This window comes from Chiloscyllium plagiosum, chromosome 30 (genome assembly GCF_004010195.1).
Source record: "Chiloscyllium plagiosum isolate BGI_BamShark_2017 chromosome 30, ASM401019v2, whole genome shotgun sequence".
Lineage (NCBI taxonomy): Eukaryota > Metazoa > Chordata > Chondrichthyes > Orectolobiformes > Hemiscylliidae > Chiloscyllium > Chiloscyllium plagiosum.
Genome location: NC_057739.1, coordinates 27,343,869 through 27,356,467, shown reverse-complemented (window position 1 = coordinate 27,356,467; position 12,599 = coordinate 27,343,869). Strand labels below are relative to the sequence as shown.

The following is a 12,599-nucleotide window of genomic DNA, read 5'->3' as shown; positions in this document are numbered from 1 at the left end:
TTCACATTTAATCTCGATAGATTTTGATTTACTCAGAGATAATTGATTATTTTTACTGCAACATATTTCCTAACTTCTGTACACAAACTCCAAGACCCACTTATTTAATATGCATTTAAGTTTCAAAACAGCAGAGACTACTTCAAACCGTTGAGACTTCATTTAAACAGAGGGATTGGCTTTGTTGGTCCAATTATTCGAGGATAGGTGGGAGATCAGCAGACATTTCACAATATTTTATCAACAGAATAAAGAGGGTAAAGTTCATGCTAGGGTCAAAAGCAGCTACACTCTTTCATTTCCATTTCACACGAAAATATCAACGCACAGTTTACAGTTGTTTCCTTCCAAATCGCCCGTAGCAATACATTCTGACACCTCTGTCGTGTTTGAAAGGACACCGGCTGCATGCAGCCCATTGTTCCAGATCGGGCTATGAAGGCAACAATCACTATGCTCTGACAATGCGTTGGAATGCTGGGACCAGAGGTTCGGGCTTTGCCTGATTCGCGCAGCCTCTGTCCTACGCCGGGGACGGGGGGGAGAGGCGGGGGTGGAGCCGAATGTGTTTCTGTCGGGAGGGGGGGGAAAACAACAAATCTCAGGGTGCGATGCGCTTGCGTGAGGTGCTGGGCTGTTACCAGCGCGAGCAGCTTGTAGTCTAACCGAGCGTCATCAATGTGCACGAGAGTCGGGCTAACCGCCTGACAGGTAAACATCATGGGCGACGTGTGCTGAGATTACTGTGAGGGCAAAACATCAAGAGCATGGAGATTGAAAAAAGAACGAATGGCTACAAATACGAAGAAAAAAACGGCATAAAACCCATTGGCAGTAAGTTATTTGTTTTCTATTCTCAGATTTTGAAGTTGTGATAAATGATTGCTGTAGTAAGAAATGTACCGATAATGGTGGTCAGTTGCACGCTCAGGCTTGTCAATTTCGTTTGTATTCAACTGTTTACCATTGTTTTCAAAGTCCGAACGATAACTATTTGCTTAAAAGGTATGTTTATCTATTCTCCGTGCTGATTATAACAGTGGGGTCCCGTCGTTTCTAAAATGCACGTATGTTTTTTTTCAAGAGGTTTCTTTAAGTGCCATTTTAAGTTTAATTTTGAGGTCGAATGCAGATGGGGACATTTAATAGAAATGTGTTTCTCTGCAGTGATGAGTCTTTGTAAGGTCGTAAAACGTGAACTTTTGAACTTGAAAGCGCCCTGAAGCAATTAAGAGAAGGCATAATAAGGACACCGCCGAATTACAAAGGATGTATAAAAAGAATAGGAAAAGGCATCCATCAAAATAACATCATATAATACAAATACATTCATCTAAGTCGGAGTTGGGTTACATAAATGCGATGTTTTAACGGGTATTGAGATTCAAATTAATTTTAGAGTCGATCACATTGAAGTTAATAACATTTTGAAAAGTAAAACTTGAGAATTTTAAGTTGAAATCACGTTTTTGAATTTAATTTTTTTTCGATAGAAGTGTGATATAATTTGATTGAGGCTTAAAATTTGGATTTTAACAAGTGTGAAATATATCTTATTGTTATGAAATGTCAACTTTTTTGTTTCAGTTTTTGAAGCAGTTTCTTCTGGAGTGATGCTACTTTTAGATGCCTCTTAATTTACAATTGGTCATTCTGTTTTTTAGATGGTTTGTCCATACTTGCAATCACATTACGTTTTTTTCTAATGGCTGAAATGTTTTCTTAATTTTAGAAATGCTTCCATTTGAAGTTCTTTTAACAATGGAAGAAAATGCTTATTTTGAAAATGTTAGAATTTCCAAGTTTAGAAACTGATGGGAATTGAATTTGCAAGTTTGTCATTACCCTATTTTTGCTATTTTAGGCCTGATAAAGTTTTACTTTGTCCTTGAAACAACATCGTTTTCCAGTTTGTATGTGGACATAATTTACTTTTTGTTAAATTTAATTCTTATAAAATGAGTAGTAATAAAAGACATGGATGGTTTAGCTGATTGTATCCTCTGAAGATAATATGTAAAGTTAATGAATTGTATCTTATTTACTTGAATATGCATTGTGGACATGTGCACCAGATGGACTGCAGAGAAGGTGACTCATGACCACCTTCTCAAGAGCAACTGGGATGATCAATAAATTCTGGTGCTGTAATGCCCACATCCTGTGAACAAACAAATATAAAAAAAATAAGACTTAAAAGTACTTCATAGCTAATTGAAGAAAACTAAGCAATAGGAACACAACTGATTAGTACTTCAGGAAAGAACTTGCCTCACTGTGAAGGTAGCCATCTGCATTTTAGGCTCCGAGTAACATAATTGAACAAGATATGACTGAAAGTTTTCTTGAAAGGGAGAAAAATATTGAATCCTAACATATTTTGCCAACTTCTTTTTTAAAAGTTTACCAAATCTGTCTTTTGTGCATTGTGAATTAATTCTGCAGGTAACAACTGTCTTCAAGGCCATGCAAACTTGAAAGTAGGATCCTGTTTTTAAGGTGGGATTGCTACTCACTCTCAATCCTTTGTGTTATGTGAATTACTGATTTTGTTGCTGTTCTTTTGTGGGGGAGAAAGCAGTTAGGTTTTATTCTGGGACTTAAGGGGAAGGAATTAAATGTGTATTTTGTCTAAATCTAGTGAGTTTCATCTTCATGATGTCTGTGTTTAAGAATCATAAAATTTTACAGTATAGAAGGTAACTAGTTGTCCCATCGTGTCTGTATTGGCTCCCAAAAGAGCTAAAAGCTAGTCCATTTCTCCAACCCTATTGCTACAGCCTTCTAAATTCATCACTCTCAAATATATATTTGACTGTCTTTTGAAACATTGTAAAGAATTTATCTCCACCACTGCCACAGGTAGTGCATTCCAAATCCTAATAATTCTCTGAATAAAAACATTTATCCTCAACTCACTTGTAGGTTTCTTGCTGATATCTTGAAATTCTGACCCCTAGCTGGTGACATACCAATGAGTGAAAACAGAATATCTTTTACCCTGTCAAAATTACTCATCACTTTGAACACCTCAATAAAGTCACCTCTTAATCTTCTCTATTCCAAGGATAATAAACCCAATTTCTCTCATCTTTCCTTCCATCTAAAATCCCTTATTTCTGGTATAATTCAAGTAAATTTGTTTCGAGAGCTTTGCATCAGCCTTTCTTAAATAAGGTAGCCAGAACTGAACACAATACTCCAAATGTAGTCTGACCAATGATTTCCAGAGGTATAGCATCACTTCATTGCTTTAAACTCTCTCCCTGTTGTTTTAAACTGAAGGACCTTATAAGCTTTCTTAACAGCCGTTTCAACTTGCAAAGCTACCTTCAGGGAAATGTGCATGTGTCCCGTGGTTCCTGTGCTCCTGCATTCCCTCAAAGTTGCACTATTGAGGCTGTATTGTTTCTGTGTTTCTTCTACAAAAATGCATTACCTCAGTTCTCTGCATTGAAATTCATCTGCCAGGTGTCTGCCCATTTGGCCAACTTGTCAATGTTAAGTTTGCACATCCCCCATTTGAAAGAGGAAATTCCATTGCGGAATTAATCTTATAGCACTTTGTATGTAAGCACTGTTCAGGAGCATGTATGGATAAAACATTAATTTTAAAAACCATGAAAATGTTCAGTGTTCCAAAATATTGAGAAAACCAGTTGTGATGTTGTCATTTTGAACCTGAAATTTATTTTATGTAATGATTTATTAACTGCTGGTTCTTAGTAACACACTGGCTATTTTGTTATTTGACCTTTAACCTTTCTACATCTTGATCAAAAGAATGTGTGTTAGAGAGGGGGAGGCCTGGCTTATCTGTTAATCTAATGTTAACAAAACACTAATGCAAAAATGGAGGTAGTTGTGATTCTCGCAAATTAATTGCCAATACTTTGCCTTTTTCTGTACTTTACAATGATGGAAGTAATATACAATATCTTTATAACCTACTGCATATTGTGTTTTGTTCAAGTGGCTTTTGCATGATATCCAAAGCAATAAGATTGGTGTTCTGTGAAAAAATAAATATCCTTTTATCAATACGTAAAGGGCTGAGAAATACATAGGGCTTTCAGTCCATAGCTAAATGCTTAAGATTCTGGAACTAGGTGTGTGTTTTCAATTTGGTGTGTTACATTTTTAGGAGATGCTTTAGGCTTGTTGGAATGTTTGTCTCTACATAATATCAAAGAAAACCATTTTGCAGATAAATAGCTGGAAATGAGATGTGGTGCAGATTCTTTAACTCGTGTGGTCATTTTACAATTTGGCTTATTAATTGTAATTGTGTTACATGTGGATCTGGGGGAAATAATGTAACCATTTGGAAAAATTAAAGTTTGAAGAAATGAGTAAAGTGTGGTATCTGTAAATACACGGGGGAACTAAGTTAGGATACAATGCCATGTTTCATTGGAATAACCTTTTTTAAAATTTAGTTATCTATAATTTTAAAATTATATATGATTTTCAGCATAATCTAAGAAGTAGTGATATTTAATGGGCAGACTTTATTGGTGGAGAAAGTGAGGTCTGCAGATGCTGGAGATCAGAGCTGAAAATGTGTTGCTGGAAAAGCGCAGCAGGTCAGGCAGCATCCAGGGAACAGGAGAATCGACGTTTCGGGCATAAGCCCTTCTTCAGGAATCATTTTCCTGCAGACTTTATTGGTGGTCTGTTTCCACATTTCAAATATAACTTGTTTGTAAGTAACACTTGGAGTTAAGTATAAATTCCTTTTTTGCTAGAGTAAACGTTCTAATTCATTAATATAGATGTAATATGAACTACAACAGGGTGGCACGGTGGCTCAGTGGTTACCATTGCTAGCTTACAGCGACAGGAACCTGGATTCAATTCCTGTCTTTGTGGAGTTTGCACATTCTTCCCGTGTCTGCGTGGGTTTCCTCCAGGTGCTCTGGTTTACTCCCGCAATCCAAAAGATGTGCAAGTCAGGTGAATTGGCTAAGCTGAATTGTCCATAGTGTTAGGTGCATTAGTCAGGGGTAAATGTAGGGGAATGAGTCTGGGTGGGTTACTCTTCGGAGGGTCGGTGTGGGCTTCTTGGGCTGAAGGGCCTATTTCCATACTGTAGGGAATCTAATCTAATCTTTTATAATAATCAGAAATTAAAATCTGCTAACTTCTATTGTGCCACAGAGCATTTTCTGAACATTTCTTGACATCCAGTGGTGATCATCTATCTCTATGTAGTAACCTTGAGACAAATTTAATTCTTGGTTTTGGGGACAAACAAACAAGTATCCTTTTTTTTAGTCAATTATAGTTTGGATTGTCGGGATGGTTGAAAGTGGAAAAATTTACATTCAGATAATCAACTTGTTTTGAAGGTAGGCTAGAAGCAACTTTTAACCATCAAGTCACAATGTGTTTGATCTGGAACTGGACTTCTTCATGCTCTTTAACATTGAGGTTATATAGGCACCAAGCATCTTTGTGTGTGCCCATGCATCTCTTTTTTTTGTGCTACTCCATCAGTTAAGAAAGCTTCTAAGATCCTTCAGTTTAAAACAACAGGGAGAGAGTTCAAAGCCACAAAGTGATGCTACACCTCTGGAAATGATTGGCCAGATTACATTTGGAGTATTGTTCAGTTCTGGCTACCTTATTTAAAGAAGGCTGATGCAAAGCTCTGGAAAAGCAGATTTGCTTGAATTATACCAGGAATAAGTGATTTTAGATGGAAGGAAAGATGAGAGAAATTATGTTTATTATCCTTCAAGTAGAGAAGATTAAGAGGTGACTTTATCTGTGTGTGATACTTTATCTGAGTCCTCTGCAACACAACTAACTCATTTGCATCCTTCCCCCTCAAAACTGATACACCTGTTCCCCTTTTCCCTTGGCCTCGCTGTAGCTCACTTGAGCTGAGATACTCGTCACCTGATGATATTTGCCACTGCTGTCTCGAATATATGTGGTGCTAGTACCTGAGTTGGTGGATGCATGATTCTGGTCAATTGATGATGTTTCTTTATCAAACATTTGATGTTGTGCACCCTTCAACATAAGGCTGCACTGGCTGACTGTGGTACTTCTGTGATATCCAAAGGCATAAGTGTACAAAGGAGGTCACAGTGAAGGACAAAGGGATTAGGTGAAAAACAAACTTGGTAAGAGACATTTGTCGATACATTCACTGACCTTGACCACTTGAATCATTTTTGTGGCACTGAAGCCATGTCTTCAGGGACTAACTTTTGTGCTTACCTGCTTCTACTCCCTTCATGATGTTTGCTAAAGACCTCTGAATCACCTGCAGAAATAAGATATCTGTCCTTTCCACCACCTCCCTTGAGGCTTCCAGTGCTGCATCTAAACCATTGGAACTGTTAGTGTTCCAATAGACTGCATCAAGCGTTTTCATCAATTGCTGTAGCCAGATTTTACCTTGCCTTTAAAAGGTACCAGTTACATTTTTGATAACTGAATTCCAACAAAGTATAAGTTGAAGAGAATTAAGTATGATACTGTTGTAAAATTATGAATGTGTCGTAAGGGATACATAATGGTTCTTTCTCGCACATTTGAAATTGAACAATTTGTATATTTTGTGCTACACTGCACTGTCATTGAGCAGGCAGAATGATGTTTCAGTGATACCTTGATCATCTTGACAGGGAGATTTCCTTATGCGCAGTAAATGGCACCTGAGTTTTTAGACCATAACATTTTATTTTTGCTTTTCCTCCTTTAAAAGCCAATGGATTATTCTAAGGCAGTCAAGAACTAGAGGGCAAAGGTTTAGGGTGAGAGGGGAAAATTTAAAAGGACCTAAGGGGTAACTTGCTTCACACAGAGGGTGTTGCGTGTATGGAATGAGCTGCTAGAGGAAGTGGTGGAGGCTTGTACAATTACAACATTTAAAAGGCATTTGGATGGATATATGAGTAGAAGGGGGTTAGAAGGATATGGGCCAAGTGCTAGCAAATGGGACTAAATTAGGTTGGGATATCTGGTCGGCATTGACGAGTTGGACCGAAAGGTCTGTTTCTGTGCTGTATATCTCTATGATTCTAAGACATGGTCCTGCCACTGTTGCCAGACCTCCTAGTATTACTGAGATAGGTAGTGTATATCCAGTTACTCAATCGTGGGAGTGGGTGTGAAAGCTAGTAATCCTGTTCTTGCTCACTTCCAGCATGGTCATTCAAAACAACTGTGAGCGGATAGCCTTGTATTACCTTCTTTCGTTCAGGGGGTTAATTATGAAGCTCTCACCACTGCCTCTAGCAGAGATCAGCTAAATCAGCATAGATAAGGAAACCATCTGAGGGTTACTCTTTGTGACTCAAACTTCCAGTTCATTGTTGTATGAACTTTGTGTTTGAAAATGGGTTATTACTTAATACCTAAATCTTTAACAGCAGAAATATCTTGTGTAACTAAATTCCATCAAAAGGTAAATTGAAAAGCAAGTCAAATATGATTGTTGTAAAGTTACGTATGTGTTGTAAGGGATATGGAAAGGCTCTTTCTGGCATATTTAAAGTTATTGCAAGTGTTTTATTTCAGTAAATAAGAGAACTTACTTCCTAGTCTGTACTTCTTGAATGCGAAGCAAAATGTTTATCCAGCTGATAGTAGCTGCTCAAAGAGAGAGGCTTTAGTTGTGCAGTCTAGTTTCAGTCACAGTAATTTGCATAAGAACAGGATTAAAATCTTGGCTGCTGTAGTTTAGAGAACTCTAGTCTTCTTTCGGGTGTGTGGTATTGCTTTGATCCCTCTGTAGACCTCAGGTCATTTCATTGAATATTTGCAATAGCAAAAAAAAACTACATGAGTTCTGTGTCCAAAGGCAGGTCTGACCCATAGCTTCACAATCTTCACCACCCTTCAGGTAAGGAGCGAGTTCCTAATTCCAGGAATGAGAATCAAACCCATGCAGTCTGGCATAAATCTGATCCATACTGGCCACCCATCTAACTGAATCAAACAACATCATCCTGTTTCCCCACACAGATGCGCACACACCATGTTTTAAAAAAAGTTTGAGTTGCTGTGGCAACACTACTTTCCACATGTAGCTTAGATAATGAAAGTAGAGGCTATGATTTTGTTCTTCACATAGATGGTCATAGATCTCTCCCTTTCTTACTATCTGGCATTAGCAAATGTTTGAAGAATGTACATGTAACACTGGACCTGTTTATGTTGGGACAGCCTGGAATGGAACTTGAACCTGGAGGTTCTGGCTCAGAAGCAGATATGTTACCCTTTGTACCTCAAGATCTCCAAAAAAGAATACTATCTTTGCTAATCATTTTAAAGTCTTAATCTTCAACTATTTAATCAAAACAGGTGAAGCATTGGCTGTTTTGCTCTCTCTCCAGAGACTGCTTGACCTGCTGTGGGCCTTCAGCATTTTTTGTTTGTTTCAGATTGTTAGCTGCTGTAATATCCCACTTTGAGTAGCCCGGTATGTTATTGGTACTGATATTTGGCAACATAATTATGATTGTAGGGTTTACTGTGGAGCAGATCCAGCAGTACAAAAGTGTTGTAGCTGGACCCTCCTGAGGATTGTGTCTGTCATCCATCGCGATGTGAATTTAATGATGCAATGAAGTTCTCCTGTACTCAGTATATGGAGTAGCTTAATCATTCAGGTGGTATGTGAGGTAATAATACTAGGGTATAGCTGTTGGTTTTAGGCTGTTAAAGAATCATTAGTTTAACAAAAGTGCCTCAATTTTAATGTAATAATGGCATCTGTCTTTTTCACTAACTGCAAAGAAGTTCTCCCTCATAGATTTTCTATATTTTATAATTTATTTCTATATTCCAGGACTGATCCTTTCCCAAAATTTGACGTCTTTGTAACTCAGTATCTTTGTTTTCATTCAGAACTACCCAGCTTGATTTTCTTCTGACCCACAGTCTCTGTATACTTTTAACAGATATCTTGCTCTGTCCCTAACACCATTAACTTCAAGATCTGTCTTCAAATCCCCCATAGTCTTTCAAAACCCAACCAAACCAATCTCTTCTAACCAAGCTTATTTTTTCTGAATATAGAGCACTGTTTGTTCTTCAGCCTACTACCAGTGCCCACTTCTTCAATCATTAAACCCTTTTCTATTGGCACTCACGCCGTAAACTACTTTGTCATGCTACCCTTTGCAAAGTCACTTAAAAATCCTATCTCTTCAACTGTGCTTTTGGTCTACCCAGCCCCCATTCTTTTTGTCTCCTGTATCTGTCATGTTGTAAAATGTTTTAACATGTAATCTTTGCAATTAGCCCTTTGGATTGAGGTGGTTGTTTCTTTTCTCAAAGTCCTGTGCCTTTAACAAGGCTGGGATACACAGGAGGTGTCTGTTTAGCAATGCATGTTTTCTGGAGCTTACTTTACTACATTAGGAAGTTGAACAGGAACTATCCAGAGTTTCTCACAAAATTAAGTGGTCGTTTTTTGCAAGCTTTTTAGGATTTGGTGCATGAGGTTCTGCAGTATGATGGAGAGGGTAAACAATTAGTGTGATATAATGATATTTTCCCTTCTCTTGTATGCTTGTAAACCACTCTGAGATGTTTATAAGGTGCAATTACAAACAAGGGAAACAATTGTAATAATTTAAATGATTTGGAGATGTTGGACTGGGGTGTACAAAGTTAAAAATCACACAACACCAGGTTATAGTCCAACAAGTTTAATTGGAAGCACACTAGCTTTCGGAGCGTCACTCCTTCATCAGGTGATTGATGAAGGAGCGTCGCTCCGAAAGCTAGTGTGCTTCCAATTAAACCTGTTGGACTATAACCTGGTGTTGTGTGATTTTTAATGTGATAATTTAATTTATCTTTTCATAGAGGGAAGTGTAACTAAGAATCTTCCAAGAATGAACTTATGGAGCAAAAGTTACATTTTTCTTCTTTAAAAAAGGTTTCGTCAGCAATACTTATAAGAATTCCACTTTGCATCTTGAAATGTTTGGATATTATGACCTTCAGATTGTTACTTTTGTAAATACCAATGTGGGTTAATAGAATAGGTAGTTATTCATAGTTATTTGAGTCATCAGATTAGGATAACTTTGATGTGTTCCTACTATATCTGCCATTTTGCATCCATTTACCTTGAACAGTAAGTGTACAAAATGGTTTGATGCATAATTAGGTTTCCACTGTGGTAGAACACCAAACGAATAAACCAAAAGAATTGTAGATGCTTGAAATCAGAAACCGGTCTGACCTTTTTCTAGCAATTTCTGTTTTTTGTTTTTGTTACACTGTAGTGAACATCTTTTTTGGCAGGCTTGTGGATAAGCCTCGAGACTAAATGTGTTGTTCAGTTCCATATCTCATTACTGTATTCAGCCGACTTTTCAAGGTGATGAGCATTTGACTGAAGGCAGTATCACCTTTTTAAATGAGTAATATGATGTAAAATGCCTTTACAGTTATTGTCCTGAAATGTCCTTCATACTAAATATTACATGAACGTTATATTCATATTTTTTAGAGTTGTAAAAGTGGTAATGTACCTCTTTATGTGCCACCTAATTTCTTCACAATAGTGTTCCTAATTATCTTTGCTTTCATCTGCACTTTCTTTGGAAACTTTGCATGCATAATTGAATACAGGACCAAAATTGGGCAAATCATTCCAACTGCAATATTTGCATGAGGCATTTCAAGAAAAAAAAATACAGGTTCCTGGTAAGAATCTAAAGAAAGAGAACAGGCAAGATGGGTGGGGTGGGAAGCCTTGGAGGAGAGTTGAGTGTGAGGAAGATTGATGAAAAGATTTAAAATTTTATCTTGATATGAGGTTCTGAACACACATTCCTGCCATCACTAAGACTAATTTATTTTCATGGAGTCATAGAGATGTATAGCATGGAAACAGACCCTTCAGTCCAACCCATCCATGCTGACCAGATATCCCAACCCAATCTAGTCCCACCTGCCAGCACCCAGTCCATATCCCTCCAAACCCTTCCTATTCATATACCCATCTAAATGCCTCTTGAATGTTGCAATTGTACCAGCCTCCACCACTTCCTCTGGCAGCTCATTCCATACATGTACCACCCTCTGTGTGGAAAATGTTGCCCCTTAGGTCTCTTTTATATATTTTCCCCTCTCACCCTATGCCCTCTAGTTCTGGACTCCCCGACCCCAGGGAGAAGACTTTGTCTATTTATCCTATCATGCCCCTCATAATTTTGTAAACCTCTACAAAGTCGCCCCTCAGCCTCCGATGCTCCAGGGAAAACAGCCCGAGCCTGTTCAGCCTCTCCCTATAGCTTAAATCCTCCAACCCTGGCAACATCCTTGTAAATCTTTTCTGAACCCTTTAAAGTTTCACAACATCTTTCCGATAGGAAGGAGACCAGAATTGCACGCAATATTTCAACAGTGGCCTAACCAATGTCCTGTACAGCCGCACCATGACCTCCCAGCTCCTGTACTCAGTACTCTGACCAATAAAGGAAAGCATACCAAATGCCGCCTTCAATATCCTATCTACCTGCGACTCCACTTTCAAGGAGCTATGAACCCGCACTCCAAGGTCTCTTTGTTCGGCAACACTCCCTAGGACCTTACCATTAAGTGTATACGTCCTGCTAAGATTTGCTTTCCCAAAATGCAGCACCTCGTATTTATCTGAATTAAACTCCATCTGCCACTTCTCAGCCCGTTGGCCCATCTGGTCCAGATCCTGTTGTAATCTGAGGTAACCCTCTCATCATCCTTCTTCACCTTGTCTCAGCTTTTCTGTTGCTGGAACTCACATTCATGCATTTGTTACCATTAAATTTTACGTTTATGGTGTATTCCTACCATGATGTCCTCCCACATACTACCCTCTGTAAACCTTTAAGTCATCCAAAGTTCAGGAGTCTGCGTATTAACTTGCACAATATCCTGTTCACCTGTCACCCCTGATTGAACAACATTTTAATTTTAAAATTCCCATTGTTTTCAAATCTGTTAGGAGTCTCTTTCTCCTTCCTTTCTGTGTAATCTCCTCCAACCCCACAGTCTGTATCACTCCAAGAGAGTGTTTAACAAACTTTTTCCCAATATAACTTCATTTTGGTTGAAAATAGGCATAGAGGTAGGCAGGGAGTACTCTGGTGAAAGACCTAGGATGGTGCATTGCTTAAGTAAAAGGCACTGGGGTTTTTAAGTCATGATTCATGACCAACATCAGTTGATCCGTCCACACCCACCACTATTTTTTAAAGACAAATTATACTTGTGGCTAACATCATTACTTGGTGGAACACTGCCAGTCATGCACAAAATCAGCGTTCACTTTTAACTCTCATCTAGCAGAAAGTGCCATTTATCAAACTAATCACTTCATCTTGATGTTCAATTAACTACAATGCTTTATAGGTAATTTAACTAAATTAATAACTGCTCATTCATGATGAGATCTGTAAAGAGTACATCACAATTAAAGTTGCTTTGCTCCAATAATTTATGAACAGACCAAGTGATAAACATTTTAGATTTCATGCCAATTTAATGATCTCAGTGATTGCTTATGGTGTTTAATTTCTGTTTCCTTTGAGGTCTCTTAATAATATACAATGCTAGTCTTGAACTGCCTTTGGCCCATC

General features: G+C 38.1%; 1 protein-coding gene across 6 annotated transcripts in view; it reads left to right on the top strand.

Moving 5' to 3' along the window:
• Positions 1–619: 619 nt before the first annotated feature.
• The window catches only part of LOC122564841 (nuclear receptor subfamily 6 group A member 1), a 371,801-nt gene continuing 359,821 nt past the window's right edge, over positions 620–12,599 (top strand). For 5 of the 6 annotated variants that reach the window (XM_043720166.1, XM_043720165.1, XM_043720168.1 and 2 more), the window contains exon 1: positions 620–834. In XM_043720166.1, the coding sequence (XP_043576101.1) occupies positions 768–834 (67 nt within the window). In that variant the 5' untranslated portion in view covers positions 620–767. Of the gene's footprint in view, positions 835–2,445; positions 2,500–12,599 lie in introns of all 6 variants that reach the window. The other variant, XM_043720172.1, reaches the window with a different exon arrangement.